This window comes from Mobula hypostoma, chromosome 8, assembly GCF_963921235.1.
Source record: "Mobula hypostoma chromosome 8, sMobHyp1.1, whole genome shotgun sequence".
Classification (NCBI taxonomy): domain Eukaryota; kingdom Metazoa; phylum Chordata; class Chondrichthyes; order Myliobatiformes; family Myliobatidae; genus Mobula; species Mobula hypostoma.
In genome coordinates, this window is record NC_086104.1 from 16,605,966 (window position 1) to 16,619,509 (window position 13,544).

Here is a 13,544-nt window from a genome sequence, read left to right on the forward strand (position 1 = left end):
ACATTTTGAATGTTTGCACCTCTAGATGGCACTAAAGGTCTTTGCAGTATAATTAGCAGTACAGAGCAGAAGTAAATGGGTATGATATTCAGAAACGTGGAATGTGACAAATTAATTATAAGGTCTGGGATAGCATGGAGCTTAAGAGTGTTTCACTGGTCAAGCTTTCCATTACTTATGGAGCTGTGAAATGCTCTAGCGTCAAAAGCTTGTGTACGGCCCCAAGTAGCAATGATTCATTTAGTGTTTTACGTTATGCAAGGTGGTTAAATGATTCCTGTGATTACTATCATATTGCAAAAGTACTTCTCCATTTCCATCCTTTGGAAATCAATGTGTGCATCTGAAAGATGAGTGTAATTTGTACAGAAAGCAACATAATCATCTGTTTATATATATCAGGTCACTACTTGTATATTGATCTCCATAGCAATAATAATTATATCTAATACTGAGAAGCTCAGAACAACTAACTGCTTCATATTCATATTATTAATTAATCTTCATTCCTCCGTTGCTCGTTCCATGATCTGACGTACAGTACTGTGCAGTTGTCTTAGGTGGATATATATAGCTAGGGTGCCGAGGACTTTTGCACAACACTGCATTTGTCAACGTGGAGCGGAGAGCAAGTTTATGAATCTGATGAGAGCAATGGATGTTGGGGATGGTATGGGTGGGGCACCTTGGGAGGGGTGAGGTACGAGGGACAGGTGGCAGAGAAGAGGGGCCGGGATGGGAGGTGGTGCAGGTGCTGACACACCCAGCCCTGAGACACCAAAGCAGGGTAATTTGATTCTAAACAATTGATTTATTGATTATTACAAAATGTCTCTCTGGTTTTCCTGCCCCCTCCCCTCTCTCTCCTCCTTTTTTCGACCATGAATCTCCTCTTCCTGCCCCCTTCCCACTCAATCTACAAAAAGACACATATCAGGTTCAGGTTTAACATCACTCACATATATCATGAAATTAGTCATAGAAAAGAAAGCGGGCCCTTCGGCCCCTGTAGTCCATGCTGAACCATTTAAACAGCTTAGTCCCATTGCCCTCCATACCCCTGTCATCCATGTGCCTATACAAACTTCTCTTAGACATTGAAATTGAGTTGACATGCACCACTTGTGCTGACAGCTTGTTGCACACTCTCACAACCCTCTAAAGTTTCCCTTCATGATCCCCTTAAACATTTCACTTCTCAACCTTAACCTAGAACTTCTAGTTGTAGCCCCACCCAACTTCACTGGAAAAAGCCTGCTTGCATTTACCCTATCTATACCTCTCATAATTTTGTATACCTCCATTACATCTCCTCCCCATCTTCTACATTCTAAAGAATGAAGTCCAAACCTGTTCCAGCTTTCCTTATAACTCTGGTCCTTCAATCCTGGCAACATCTTTGTACATTTTCTCTGTACTCTTTCAACCTTGTTTATATCTTTCCTGTAGGTAGGTGACCAAAACTGCACACAATACTCCAAATTAGGCCTCACCAATGTCTTATACAACTTTAACAAAACATCCCATCTCCTGTACTCAATACTTTGATTTATGAAAACCAAAGTACCAAAAGCTTTCTTTAAACCCTATCTACCTGTGCTACCACTTCCAATGAATTGTACTCCTATATTCCCAGATTATTTTGTGCTGCTGCACTCGTCAGTGCCCTACCATTCACTGTGTAAAACCTACCCTGGTTCGTCTACCCAAAGTACAAAACCTCGCACTTGTCTGCATTTAATCCCATCTGCTACTTTACAGACTCTTTTTCCAGCTGGCCCAGATCCCACTGCAAATTCTGTTCTTCCTCATTGTCCACTACATCCCCCAATTTTGGTGTCATCTGCAAATTTGCTGATCCAGTTAACCACATTATCATCTAGATCATTGATTATAGCTGACAAAGACTAACAACAATGGACACATCTCAATCCTTGCGGCATTCCACTACTCACAGGCCTCCACTCAAAGAGGTAACCATCTACTACCACTGTCTGATTTCTCCCAGAAAGTCAATGTCTAATCCAATTTACTCCCTCATCTTGAATGGCAAACAATTGAACCTCCAAGCTCCCATGCTAAAGGCCTAGCTAAAGTCCATGCAGACAACATCCACTGTCTTGCCTTTGTCAACTTTCATGGTAACTTCCTCAAAAACAAAATTCTAAAAAATATGACCTACCATGACAAACCTGTGCTGACTGTCCCTAATCAGTCCATATCTATCCAAATACTCATACATCCAGTCCCTTCAAATACCTTCCAATAACTTTACATCTACTGATGTCAGGTTTACTGGCCTATAATTTCCTGGTTTACCTTTAGAGCCTTTCTTAAACAGTGGAATAATGTTAGTTATCCCGCAATTCCCTGGTACCTTGCCTGTCACCAAGGATGATTTAAATACTTCTTCTAGAGCCCCTGCAATTTCTGCACTAACCTCCCACAGGGTAGGTCCACAAGACAGCAAACAGCTCCTCCACGGTAATTTGTATATGATCTATGACCTCATCACTGCTTTACCTCACTTCTGTAGATTTTTGGTCTTGTCATCCGAGTAAATGCAGATGCAAAAAATCCATTTAACATTTCCCCCATTTCTTTTGGCTCCAGGCATAGGTTACCATTCTGATTTTCCAGAAGACCAATTTTTTTATCTTTGCAATCTTTATGCTCTTAACATATCTGTACAATTCCTTAGGATTCTCTTTCGCTTTGTCTGTTAGAGCAACCTCATGCCGCCTTTTAGCCCTCCTTGATTGCTTAAGCGTTCTCTTTTAGTATTTTTATACTCCATAAGTACCTCATTTGTTCCTACATGCCTATACCTACAATGCATTGCATTTTTAAAAAATCTTAACCGGGGTTTCAATATCTCTTGAAAACCAAGGTTCCCTGAACCTGTTATATTTGCCTTTTATTCTGACAGGCACATACAAGCTTTGTACTCTCAAAAATTCACTTTTGAAGGCCTCCTTACCAAGTGCACCTTTGCCAGAAAACAGCCTGTCCCAATCCATACTTCTGTCACCTGCCCTGTTTCATTCTCTGAGAACAGATCAAGTAACACATGGGAGATGAGGTTGAGTACAGGGCTACGGTAGGAAACTTTGTCACATGGTGTGAGCAGAATTATCTGCAGCTTAATGTGAAAAAGACTAAGGAGCTGGTGGTAGACCTGAGGAGAGCTAAGGTACCGGTGACCCCTGTTTCCATCCAGGGGGTCAGTGTGGACATGGTGGAGGATTACAAATACCTAGGGATAGGAATTGACAATAAACTGGACTGGTCAAAGAACACTGAGGCTGTCTACAAGAAGGGTCAGAGCCGTCTCTATTTCCTGAGGAGACTGAGGTCCTTTAACATCTGCCAGACGATGCTGAGGATGGTCTACGAGTCTGTGGTGGCCAGTGCTATCATGTTTGCTGTTGTGTGCTGGGGCAGCAGGCTGAGGGTAGCAGACACCAACAGAATCAACAAACTCATTCGTAAGGCCAGTGATGTTGTGGGGATGGAACTGGACTCTCTGACGGTGGTGTCTGAAAAGAGGATGCTGTCTAAGTTGCATGCCATCTTGGTCAATGTCTCCCATCCACTACATAATGTACTGGGTGGGCACAGGAGTACATTCAGCCAGAGACTCATTCCACCGAGATGCAGCACAGAGCGCCATAGGAAGTCATTCCTGCCTGTGGCCATCAAACTTTACAACTCCTCCCTTGGAGGGTCAAACACCCTGAGCCAATAGGCTGGTCCTGGACTTATTTCGTAATTTACTGGCATAATTTACATATTACTATTTAACTATTTATGATTCTATTACTATTTATTATTTATGGTGCAACTGTAACGAAAACCAATTTCCCCTGGGATCAATAAAGTATGACTATGACTTTGACTATAGCACATCTTCTCTCATTGGGACTTGTAAGTAATGTTTAAGGAAACTTCCCTGAACGCATTTGACGAGCTCTATCCTATCTAGTCCTTTTACAATATGGGAGCCCCAGTCAATATGTGGGAAGTTTAAAATCATCTACTTTAAAAACCGTATGTTTCTTGCAACAGTCTGTGATCTCTCTACAGATTTGTTCTTCCAAATCCTGCGGACTATTAGGTGTTGGTAATATAGTCCCATTAATGTGGTCATACCTTTCTTATTCCTCAGTTCCATCAATAAAGCCTCATTAGATGAGTTCTCCTGTGTCCTGACTGAGGACTGCTGTAACATTCTCCCTGGCTAGGAATGCCACCCCTCTCCCTTTAATCCCTCCTGCTTTGTCACATTTAAAACAACAGAAGTCCTGAATATTGAGCTGCCAGTCCTGCCCCTCCTACAACCAAGTCTCAATAATTACTACAATATCATAATTCCATGTGTTGATCAATTCCCTGAGATTTTCTGCCTTTCCTACAATACATCATGCATTGAAATATACGCAGCTCAGAGCATTAGTCGCTCCATGCTCAACCTTTTGATTCCTGACTTTGTCTGAAGTCTTAACAATATCTGTTTCCACAGCCTCTGTACCAACTGTTCTGGCATTCTGGTTCCATCCTCCTGCAACTCTAGTTTAAATCCACCATGCAGCAGGAGCAAACCTTCCACTGGGATATTCGCCCCCTCCAGTTCAGGTGCAAACAGAACCTTCTGTATTGGGCGCACCTTCCCTGGAATGATTCAAAAATCTGATGACCACTCTCTTACACCAATTACTTAACCATGTGTTAAACTGTTTCTCGCCTCACTAGCTCTTTTTTCTTTGCGGCAGCGGTACAGTGAAATACATAAACGTACTACAGTGCTGTGGAAAAGTTTTAGGTACACTAACTATATATACTGTATGTGTGTAAGACTTTTGCACAGTACAGCATACCTGAAATTGTGGCTTTGAAAACATTGCACCTCTTGCATTCTGTGTGAAGGCAAGAAAACTGTTCTTGTCTGATTCATATTTCCATTTAAGGCAGATAAATAAACATCTTTATCAATAAAAAAAGATTCAAGAATAGTACTCTTCTTTATATTGTAGCAATGTGCTACACACAGATCTAGAAATAACGACATGCAGTCTGTAAGTTGCACTTGAGACTAGTTTATTCAAACTTCGCGGCACTGGCTTTTACGCAGTTCCGTCCCCGCCCTCTCCGGGCAGAAATGACGTCAAAGGTGCATTACAAAAGTCTCTTCCCGCGCAGGCTTTCACCCCTTGCTGGTGAAGAAGGCGCCCCAGCGCCATTTTGGGGCTGGCCTCTCTGCTGACGCGTGCGCCATTTTGTGAGTTGGTTTACCTGCGTAGAAAGTGGGTCGCCACAATATCCCATTTCCATACAAATTATATCCATTTAGCTTAATAGTAACAATTTTAACTTGTATATTTAAAGAACTAATAATCCTGAAAAAAATTCTATCCTCTTAACGTATTGTTAATATTATATTGAAAGTGCCTACAGGATGTTTATCCTATGGTCTTTATCTGACTGAAAATTAATTTAAGTCACCAGGACCTTTTTAATGTAAAGTGAAGGTTGGAGATGAGGTTTAGTTTTCCACTGCAAGACACAGATTGGGAGGTGGACTGGGGATGGTGGAATTTAGCATATTACAAAGCAGGAAATAAATGATTGGTGACTTTTAAAGGAAAAGAAATGTCATACCTGTTGGACAAGTGTTATGAACCTTTGTTTGAGATTTATTGCTGAAGACTGTCCTGTGAGGAACACTTAAGTAAAGTAGAAGTAAAGGGGAAAGATATTTTGTAATTGATTTAAGTAACAAAACCACAAAGAGAAATTGATCTTTTTCATTTTTATTGTGTTAACAATGACTCTAAGGGAAGCTTACACTTTCTGTTTATAGGATTTTGTTTAAAAATGAAGAGAGAAACTGGGAAGAAATAGAAAGCAAAATGCGGTCTGACAGTGAAGTTCCTATCCTGAAAACCTCAAATAAGGTGAGGAAGGTGATAAACCTATGGATTTATATATTGATAATATGGATAGCTATAAATATTGATAATTGATTGTTTGATAGTTTCTACCTTTGTGTATAATTCCATGTTACTGTTGGTGAATAAATTTTTTACTAGAAATTGAGGTAGAGATGTTTGCTCTGCCTGTTTTTCAGGTTTATTTTCACAGTGGGGTTGTCTGTACACACCTTGCAGAGATTGCTGACAGTATTAAACTTCAAACATGTGTTAGGGGCATAACACTAAATGATAATAAATAAATAATACATGTAACTTTGACATTCAAAGCTGCTACGTAGGTTGACTCTGTGGTTAAGAAGGCATACAGTGCATTGGCCTTCGTTAGCTGTAGGACTGAGTTTAAGAGCCGAGAGGTAATGTTGCAGCTATATAGGACCCTGGTCAGACCCCACTTGGAGTACTGTGCTCAATTCTGGTCACCTCACTACAGGAAGAATGGGGAAACCATAGAAAGGATGCAGAGGAGATTTACAAGGATGTTGCCTGGATTGGGGAGCATGCCTTATGAGAATAGGTTGAGTGAACTTGGCCTTTTCTCCTTGGAGCGACGGAGGATGAGAGGTGACCTGACAGAGGTGTACAAGATAATGAGAGGCATGTGGATAGTCAGAGGCTTTTTCCCAGGGCTGAAATGGCTAGCATGAGAGGGCATAGTTTTAAGGTGCTTGGAAGTAGGTACAGAGGAGATGTCAGGGGTAAGTTTTTTACGCAGAGAGTGGTGAGTGTGTGGAATGGGCTGCCGGCAATGGTGGTGGAGGTGGAAAGTGTAAGGTCTTTTAAGAGACTCCTGAATAGGTACATGGAGCTTAGAAAAAATTGAGAGCTATGGGCAAGCCTAGGTAGTTCTAAGGTAAAGACATGTTCAGCACAGCTTTGTGGGCCGAAGGGCCTGTATTGCGCTGTAGATTTTCTATGTTTCTTATGAAAAGCATGTGGCTCTTTTCTTTGACTCCAGTTCCAGATTTGATATGAATAAATACTTATTTGTGTTAATGAAAGTTACAACTTATTTTATTATTAACTGCTACATGTTCATCAATAGAAAGTTATTCTCCTTATATTAAAGATTAGAAGAAGAGTTGGAATAGGGAGAGGGTAAAAAAAAATCCATATACTCGATAAACAAAGTATGATGCAACTACTGTTATTCCTCCAGAGTTCAATTCAATTAAATTTCTAACAGGATGGTTAAAATTCTACCCACAAAGCTTTGATTTTTATGATTTTGATGAACTCTTCCAGCTGTTTGTTGTTTGCATCATTTAAATAATATGCTTTTATTATTTTAACCATATTAAATAGAAACCATAGAAAAACTACAGCACAGAAACAGACCTTTTGGCCCTCCTTGGCTGTGCCGAACCATTTTCTGCCTAGTCCCACTGACCTGCACACGGACCATATCCCTCCATACACCTCCCATCCATGTATCTGTCCAATTTATTCTTAAATGTTAAAAAAGAACCCACATTTACCACCTCGTCTAGCAGCTCATTCCATACTCCCACCACTCTCTGTGTGAAGAAGCCCCCGCTAATGTTCCCTTTAAACTTTTCCCCCCTCACCCTTAACCCATGTCCTCTGGCTTTCTTCTCCCCTTGCCTCAGTGGAAAAAGCCTGCTTGCATTCACTCTATCTATACCCATCATAATTTTATATACCTCTATCAAATCTCCCCTCATTCTTCTACGCTCCAGGGAATAAAGTCCTAACCTATTCAACCTTTCTCTGTAACTGAGTTTCTCAAGTCCCGGCAACATCCTTGTAAACTTTCTCTGCACTCTTTCAACCTTATTTATATCTTTCCTGTAATTTGGTGACCAAAACTGAACACAGTACTCCAGATTCGACCTCACCAATGCCTTATACAACCTCATCGTAACATTCTAGCTCTTATACTCAATACTTTGATTAATAAAGGCCAATGTACCAAAAGCTCTCTTTACGACCCTATCTACCTGTGACGCCACTTTTAGGGAATTTTGTATCTGTATTCCCAGATCCCTCTGTTCTACTGCACTCCTCAGTGCCTTACCATTAACCCTGTATGTTCTACTTTGGTTTGTCCTTCCAACGTGCAATACCTCACACTTGTCTATATTAATCTCCATCTGCCATTTTTCAGCCCATTTTTCCAGCTGTTCCAAGTCCCTCTGCAGGCTCTGAAAACCTTCCTCACTGTCTACTACACCTCTAATCTTTGTATCATCAGCAAATTTGCTGATCCAATTTACCACATTATCATCCAGATCATTGATATAGATGACGAATAACAATGGACCCAGCACTGATCCCTGTGGCACACCACTAGTCACAGGCCTCCAATTGGAGAAGCAATTCTCTACTACCACTCTTTGGCTTCTTCCATTGAGCCAATGTCTAATCCAATTTACCACCTCTCCATGTATACCTAGCGACTGAATTTTCCTAACTAACCTCCCATGCAGGACCTTGTCAAAGGCCTTACTGAAGTCCATGTAGACAATATCCACTGCCTTCCCTTCATCCACTTTCCTGGTAACCTCCTCGAAAAACTCCAAAAGATTGGTCAAACATGACCTACCACGCACAAAGCCATGTTGACTCTCCCTAATAAGTCCCTGTCTATCCAAATGCTTGTAGATTCTGTCTCTTAGTACTCCCTCCAATATCTTACCTACTACCGACGTTAAATTTACCGACCTATAATTTCCCGGATTACTTTTCAATCCTTTTTTAAACAATGGAACAACATGAGCCACTCTCCAATCTTCCAGCACCTCACCTGTAGACAGCGACATTTTAACTATTTCTGCCAGGGCCCCTGCAATTTCAACACTAGTCTCCTTCAAGGTCCGAGGGAACACCCTGTCAGGCCCCGGGGATTTATCCACTTTAATTTTCCTCAAGACAGCAAGCACCTCCTCCCTTTCAATCTGTACAGTTTCCATGATCTCACTACTTGTTTCCCTTAACTCCATAGACTTCATGCCAGTTTCCTTAGTAAATACAGACGCAAAAAACCTATTTAAGATCTCCCCCATTTCCTTTGGTTCCGCACATAGCCGACCACTCTGATCTTCAAGAGGACCAATTTTATCCCTTACAATCCTTTTGCTCTTAATATACCTGTAAAAGCTCTTTGGATTATCCTTCACTTTGACTGCCAAGGCAACCTCATGTCTTCTTTTAGCCCTCCTGATTTCTTTCTTAAGTATTTTCTTGCACTTCTTACACTCCTCAAGCACCTTATTTACTCCCTGTTTCCTATACATGTCATACAACTCCCTCTTCTTCTTTATCAGAGTTGCAATATCCCTTGAGAACCAAGGTTCCTTATTCCTATTCACTTTGCCTTTAATCCTGACAGGAACATACAAACTCTGCACTCTCAAAATTTCTCCTTTGAAGGCTTCCCACTTACCGATCACATCCCTGCCAGAGAACAACCTGTCCCAATCCACGCTTTTTAGATCCTTTCTCATTTCTTCAAATTTGGCCGCCTTCCAGTTCAGAACCTCAACCCTAGGACCAGATCTAGACCAGAATAGTAAGAGAATAAGATCTTTATAATCTGTCAAAGGATATTAAAAGATGGACACAGACTTCAAAATTGTGAAAAAGAAAAACTCAATTTGGTATCATTAAAACTAGTAATCTGTCACTGTAATAAAGATGTCAATGTATTTATATCAGTTATGTCCTAGACTTTGTTTATAATGGCATTGCAGTTTTGAATAACTGTTTGAAAATATATTTCTATTTCAATAGAAATGTTTTCTTTATTTCTTTATTGTTGCTATTTCTCCATTAAAGTGCTATAATTACAATTACAAAAACAGAAAATGCTGGAAAATCTTAGGGTCTACCAAAAAACTACAGACCTAAGATTTTCCCTGATGCTCCCCAAGATAGTGAATGTTTCCAGCATTTTCCATTTTTGTTTCATACTTGCAGTGCCTACAGTTTTTTTTATATTCCATTTACAGTAATTGCTGTTATTCTCACTGATTAACCATGAGTTTATCATCAACGCACAAACAACCCTTTAAGAGGAAAGCTGGAATGGTTTAAGATTGCATTGTGCATTGTTCTGCTTTTTTTAAGTGCTAGTTATAATAGAACAGGATGAGGGTTTCATTGAGGTACTATAATTACAATCCTGAGTGAGGCTATACAAAATGCTAGATCAGTGTGGTAGACCTGTTTTGTCCTCCTATCATGTCTATATCCTTCCCAAGTCTTGTAGATTTCACTGTAGCTCTGTATAATTGGAGCAGAGTATCCCTAGTCTTGTAAACAGTGTTGTTCCAATAAGAATGGCGTTTTGTTTATCTTCCTAATTGTTTGCTGCTGCTGCTGTTCCTTTCTGTGCCTTGTTTCGCAACCTTGCTGTTTCTTTAGCATTTTTGTCTTATTTTTTACAAGGCCAAGTGCTAACTCAACGCTCAACCCAGTGCAGATAGAAAGTGTGCAGGGATCTGGCTGGATTCAAACCCAGAACCTCTCGCCTTGAAGTCCGGTGTGGATGCCACTACACCACTCGCCGGCTAACTATTTGCTGTACATGGATGCTAATTTTCAGTTCTTCTTGGACTCAAGAATCTTTTAATCTCTCACCTTGAAATATTCCCTGATATCCATTTCTTTACCTTGATTGATTGACCTCATTTGCCCTCATAATTTTCCATTTGTCGCATCTTCTGTTGTTCACATGAAATCTGGCTTTTCACCCCACTGAAGCCCTCATGCATCCTCCGCACTGTCTTCACCACCAATTAGTTGTATGTTGGCAAATTTGCAATTGAATCTCCTCATCCAACTAGCAGGGGCCCTTCAGAGACCAGCACCAATCATCGGGTCACTGCCCACAACCCATTATTAAGACAACTGCTGTATTCTACACAATAACCAACCTCTAATCAATGCCAATATGCTCCTTCCAGTGCAATGCTCTTTAATTTTGTTTTAACAATCCGTTGGCAGTTAACGCTATGCAATTACAGCTTGGGGCATTTCACAGTTCATTTCCGGAACATTCTGTGAGGAGTCTTTGTATGTGCTCTCCGTGGAATATGTGGGTTTTCTCTGGAGCCCCCATGTTCCTCCCACTGTCCAAAGATGTGCCAAGTATGTTAATAGGTCTTTGTAAATTGTCCCATGATTAGGTTAGGGTTCATCGGGGTTGTGGGCTTGCTGAGGTGGTGGGTCTCAAAAGGTCCAGGAAGGGCCTACTGGAGTGTTGTATTATGAAACAAAATAACGTTTGAAAAACAATATGATATTCTGGTCTCCCAAAATGAGACAGACATAAGAAAAAAAAATACAACTATGCATCTCATGAGATGCTTTACTGCCAATTAAGGATGCAGCAGGCTTTCCCAGTGACTTTATAATCACATTAGGGTCTTTGTGTTGTTAAATGAAAGACAAGTATTCTTTTCGCTTCTTTGACTTCCAAAGCTAACAGAGGGATCTTTTAGCATTCACCTGAAGCAACAGACAAGACTTCAGTTTAGTATCTCTTGCGAAAGATAGTTGAGCATCCCTCTGAATGCATACTGTTTTTGTGTCCAGGTCCATAGAATAAAATTTGAACAAACTATTGATATTGCCATAACCCTCTCTCCAAATCTACTAACTTTGAGAATTCCACTGAATCATTGATACTCCCCCCACCCCCCGAGGTTTGTTGAGGAGGTGTTTCAGTTTCAATGCTTTAGGCAACACATTGATGCTGTAGTTTGGGCAAGTGCAGTGACCGAGGTTCATTTCTGACCTACAGTACTGTCCTTGTGGTGTATGTAATTTGTCCCTTTGTGTGGGTTTCCAGTGTGTGGGTTTCCAGTGCTCCTTTCCTGTCACAGCCTTAGGACCTGGTGGTTGATTGAGTAATTAGCTACTTTAAATTATGTCTGTAGATGGGGTGGGGGGGGGTAATTGGAGTGTTAATAGGCATGTGTGAAAGAATAGGATACAGGGAAATAAATGTGGGAATGGGATTGATACAGTTGCCATGAGAACAACATAGACTTGAAGGGCCAACTAGCTGATGAGGAAAAAAAGTATGCAAGTACAGGTCCACAGTCCCTTATCCAAAATCCTTGGGGCCAGTTGTATTTCGGAATTCAGAATTTTTCGGATTTCAGACCCCCCCCCATACCAAAAAAACACGTATGCTCAAGTTCCTTATTTAACCTGTGTCAGTGCGGTGGACTTTAGGACCCGGCGGCGCACCAAACCAACACACATCCTCCCGTATACTTTAATCTCTAGATTACTTATAATACCTAATACAATGTAAATGCTATGTAAATAGTTGTTATACTGTATTGTTTAGGGAATAATGACAAGAAAAAAAGTTATTTCCAACAAAACATTCAATAAAATATAAAAATATACAGCTTCAAATGAACCGAATCAAACACATGGTAAATGATTTATTGGAATAAATGTAGAACGTCATTGTCACTGTAAAACTTCAGCAACTTGTCTTTATTTAAAACATATACAGTGGTAGTTCTGACTCCATTTTCTTCAGTAACAATCAAGGATCTGCAATAACTCCACTTTCTGCATCATTGATAATGATAGATGCTTCCTTCTCTTTTTCTCATTGTTACCCATAGGGGTATCTGCAGCTCTTTTTGACATTTTCACAGTGAAATTAAATACAAAGTCAAGAGTGAACACAAAATATCAGCGCACAGCAAATGCACGTGTAACCAGTACGAGCACTGAGCCACAACTGACGTCTGGTGGCCTCTGCTCGTGCTGCCACGTCACACCTGAGTGACGTCAGCTGTTGGCAAAAGAAACTTCTGTTTTCAGAGCTTTTTGGATTTCAGAATTTCAGATAAAGGAATTTTTTTTGCTGCATGACCCAGGCTATTTACTTGAATTTCAGCAATTCATTTTTTCTCCATCTCCCTTCCATTCTCAATTTTTTGCCCTTCTACCTCTTATATTTGTACCTATATTTATATATATCTTATATTTACATTAGTATATTATGGGAATACGGTTTCAAAAAGTTAGTAATTTTTATAAATCAGAAAAATAATTGTTGCCAGAATGTAAGTTGTGCAGCAAAAAGAAAATGATGGAACATGAAGCTTTAGTTAAACACTATAATTAGAGCAATCAAAATATCACAATTCTTAAAAGATATTTTATTATTGCTGATATTTATATTAGATATTATATTACTGTCACTGTATTATTTACAAGATGTGTTAGTTGGAGTACTTGTTTTTTTTGAGTCCTTATTTTAAAGTTTTGTTTAGTTTGGAAGTTATTTTCATCTTGTACCTTTTAGAATTTGTACATGGTATGCAAATATCTGTCCATATCAAGTTAGCCAGGTTTCTTGTACTATGACTGTTTCTAATGGGTAAATCTTCTGATAAGTTGAGTTGGCCAGCCACCTGTGCTTTGGAATGATTCTTCCTGTATGGTGCAGGACACAATCTTCAATGGAAAGTGTGATTTACAGCAGGTTGTTACGTACTAGGGCCTTTTCCACACAGGTGGCAAGCTGACATGATAATTATGTAACACACACAAAATGTT

At 40.1% G+C, this 13,544-nt stretch overlaps 1 protein-coding gene across 12 annotated transcripts in view; it reads left to right on the forward strand.

Moving 5' to 3' along the window:
- cep170aa (centrosomal protein 170Aa) overlaps window positions 1–13,544 on the forward strand; it is a 184,026-nt gene that overhangs the window by 157,731 nt on the left and 12,751 nt on the right. For 10 of the 12 annotated variants that reach the window (XM_063055504.1, XM_063055510.1, XM_063055507.1 and 7 more), the window contains one exon: window positions 5,861–5,963. In XM_063055504.1, coding sequence (XP_062911574.1) covers window positions 5,861–5,963 — 103 coding nt within the window. The remainder of the gene's footprint in view (window positions 1–5,860; window positions 5,964–13,544) is intronic. The other 2 variants (XM_063055506.1, XM_063055508.1) reach the window with 1 other exon arrangement.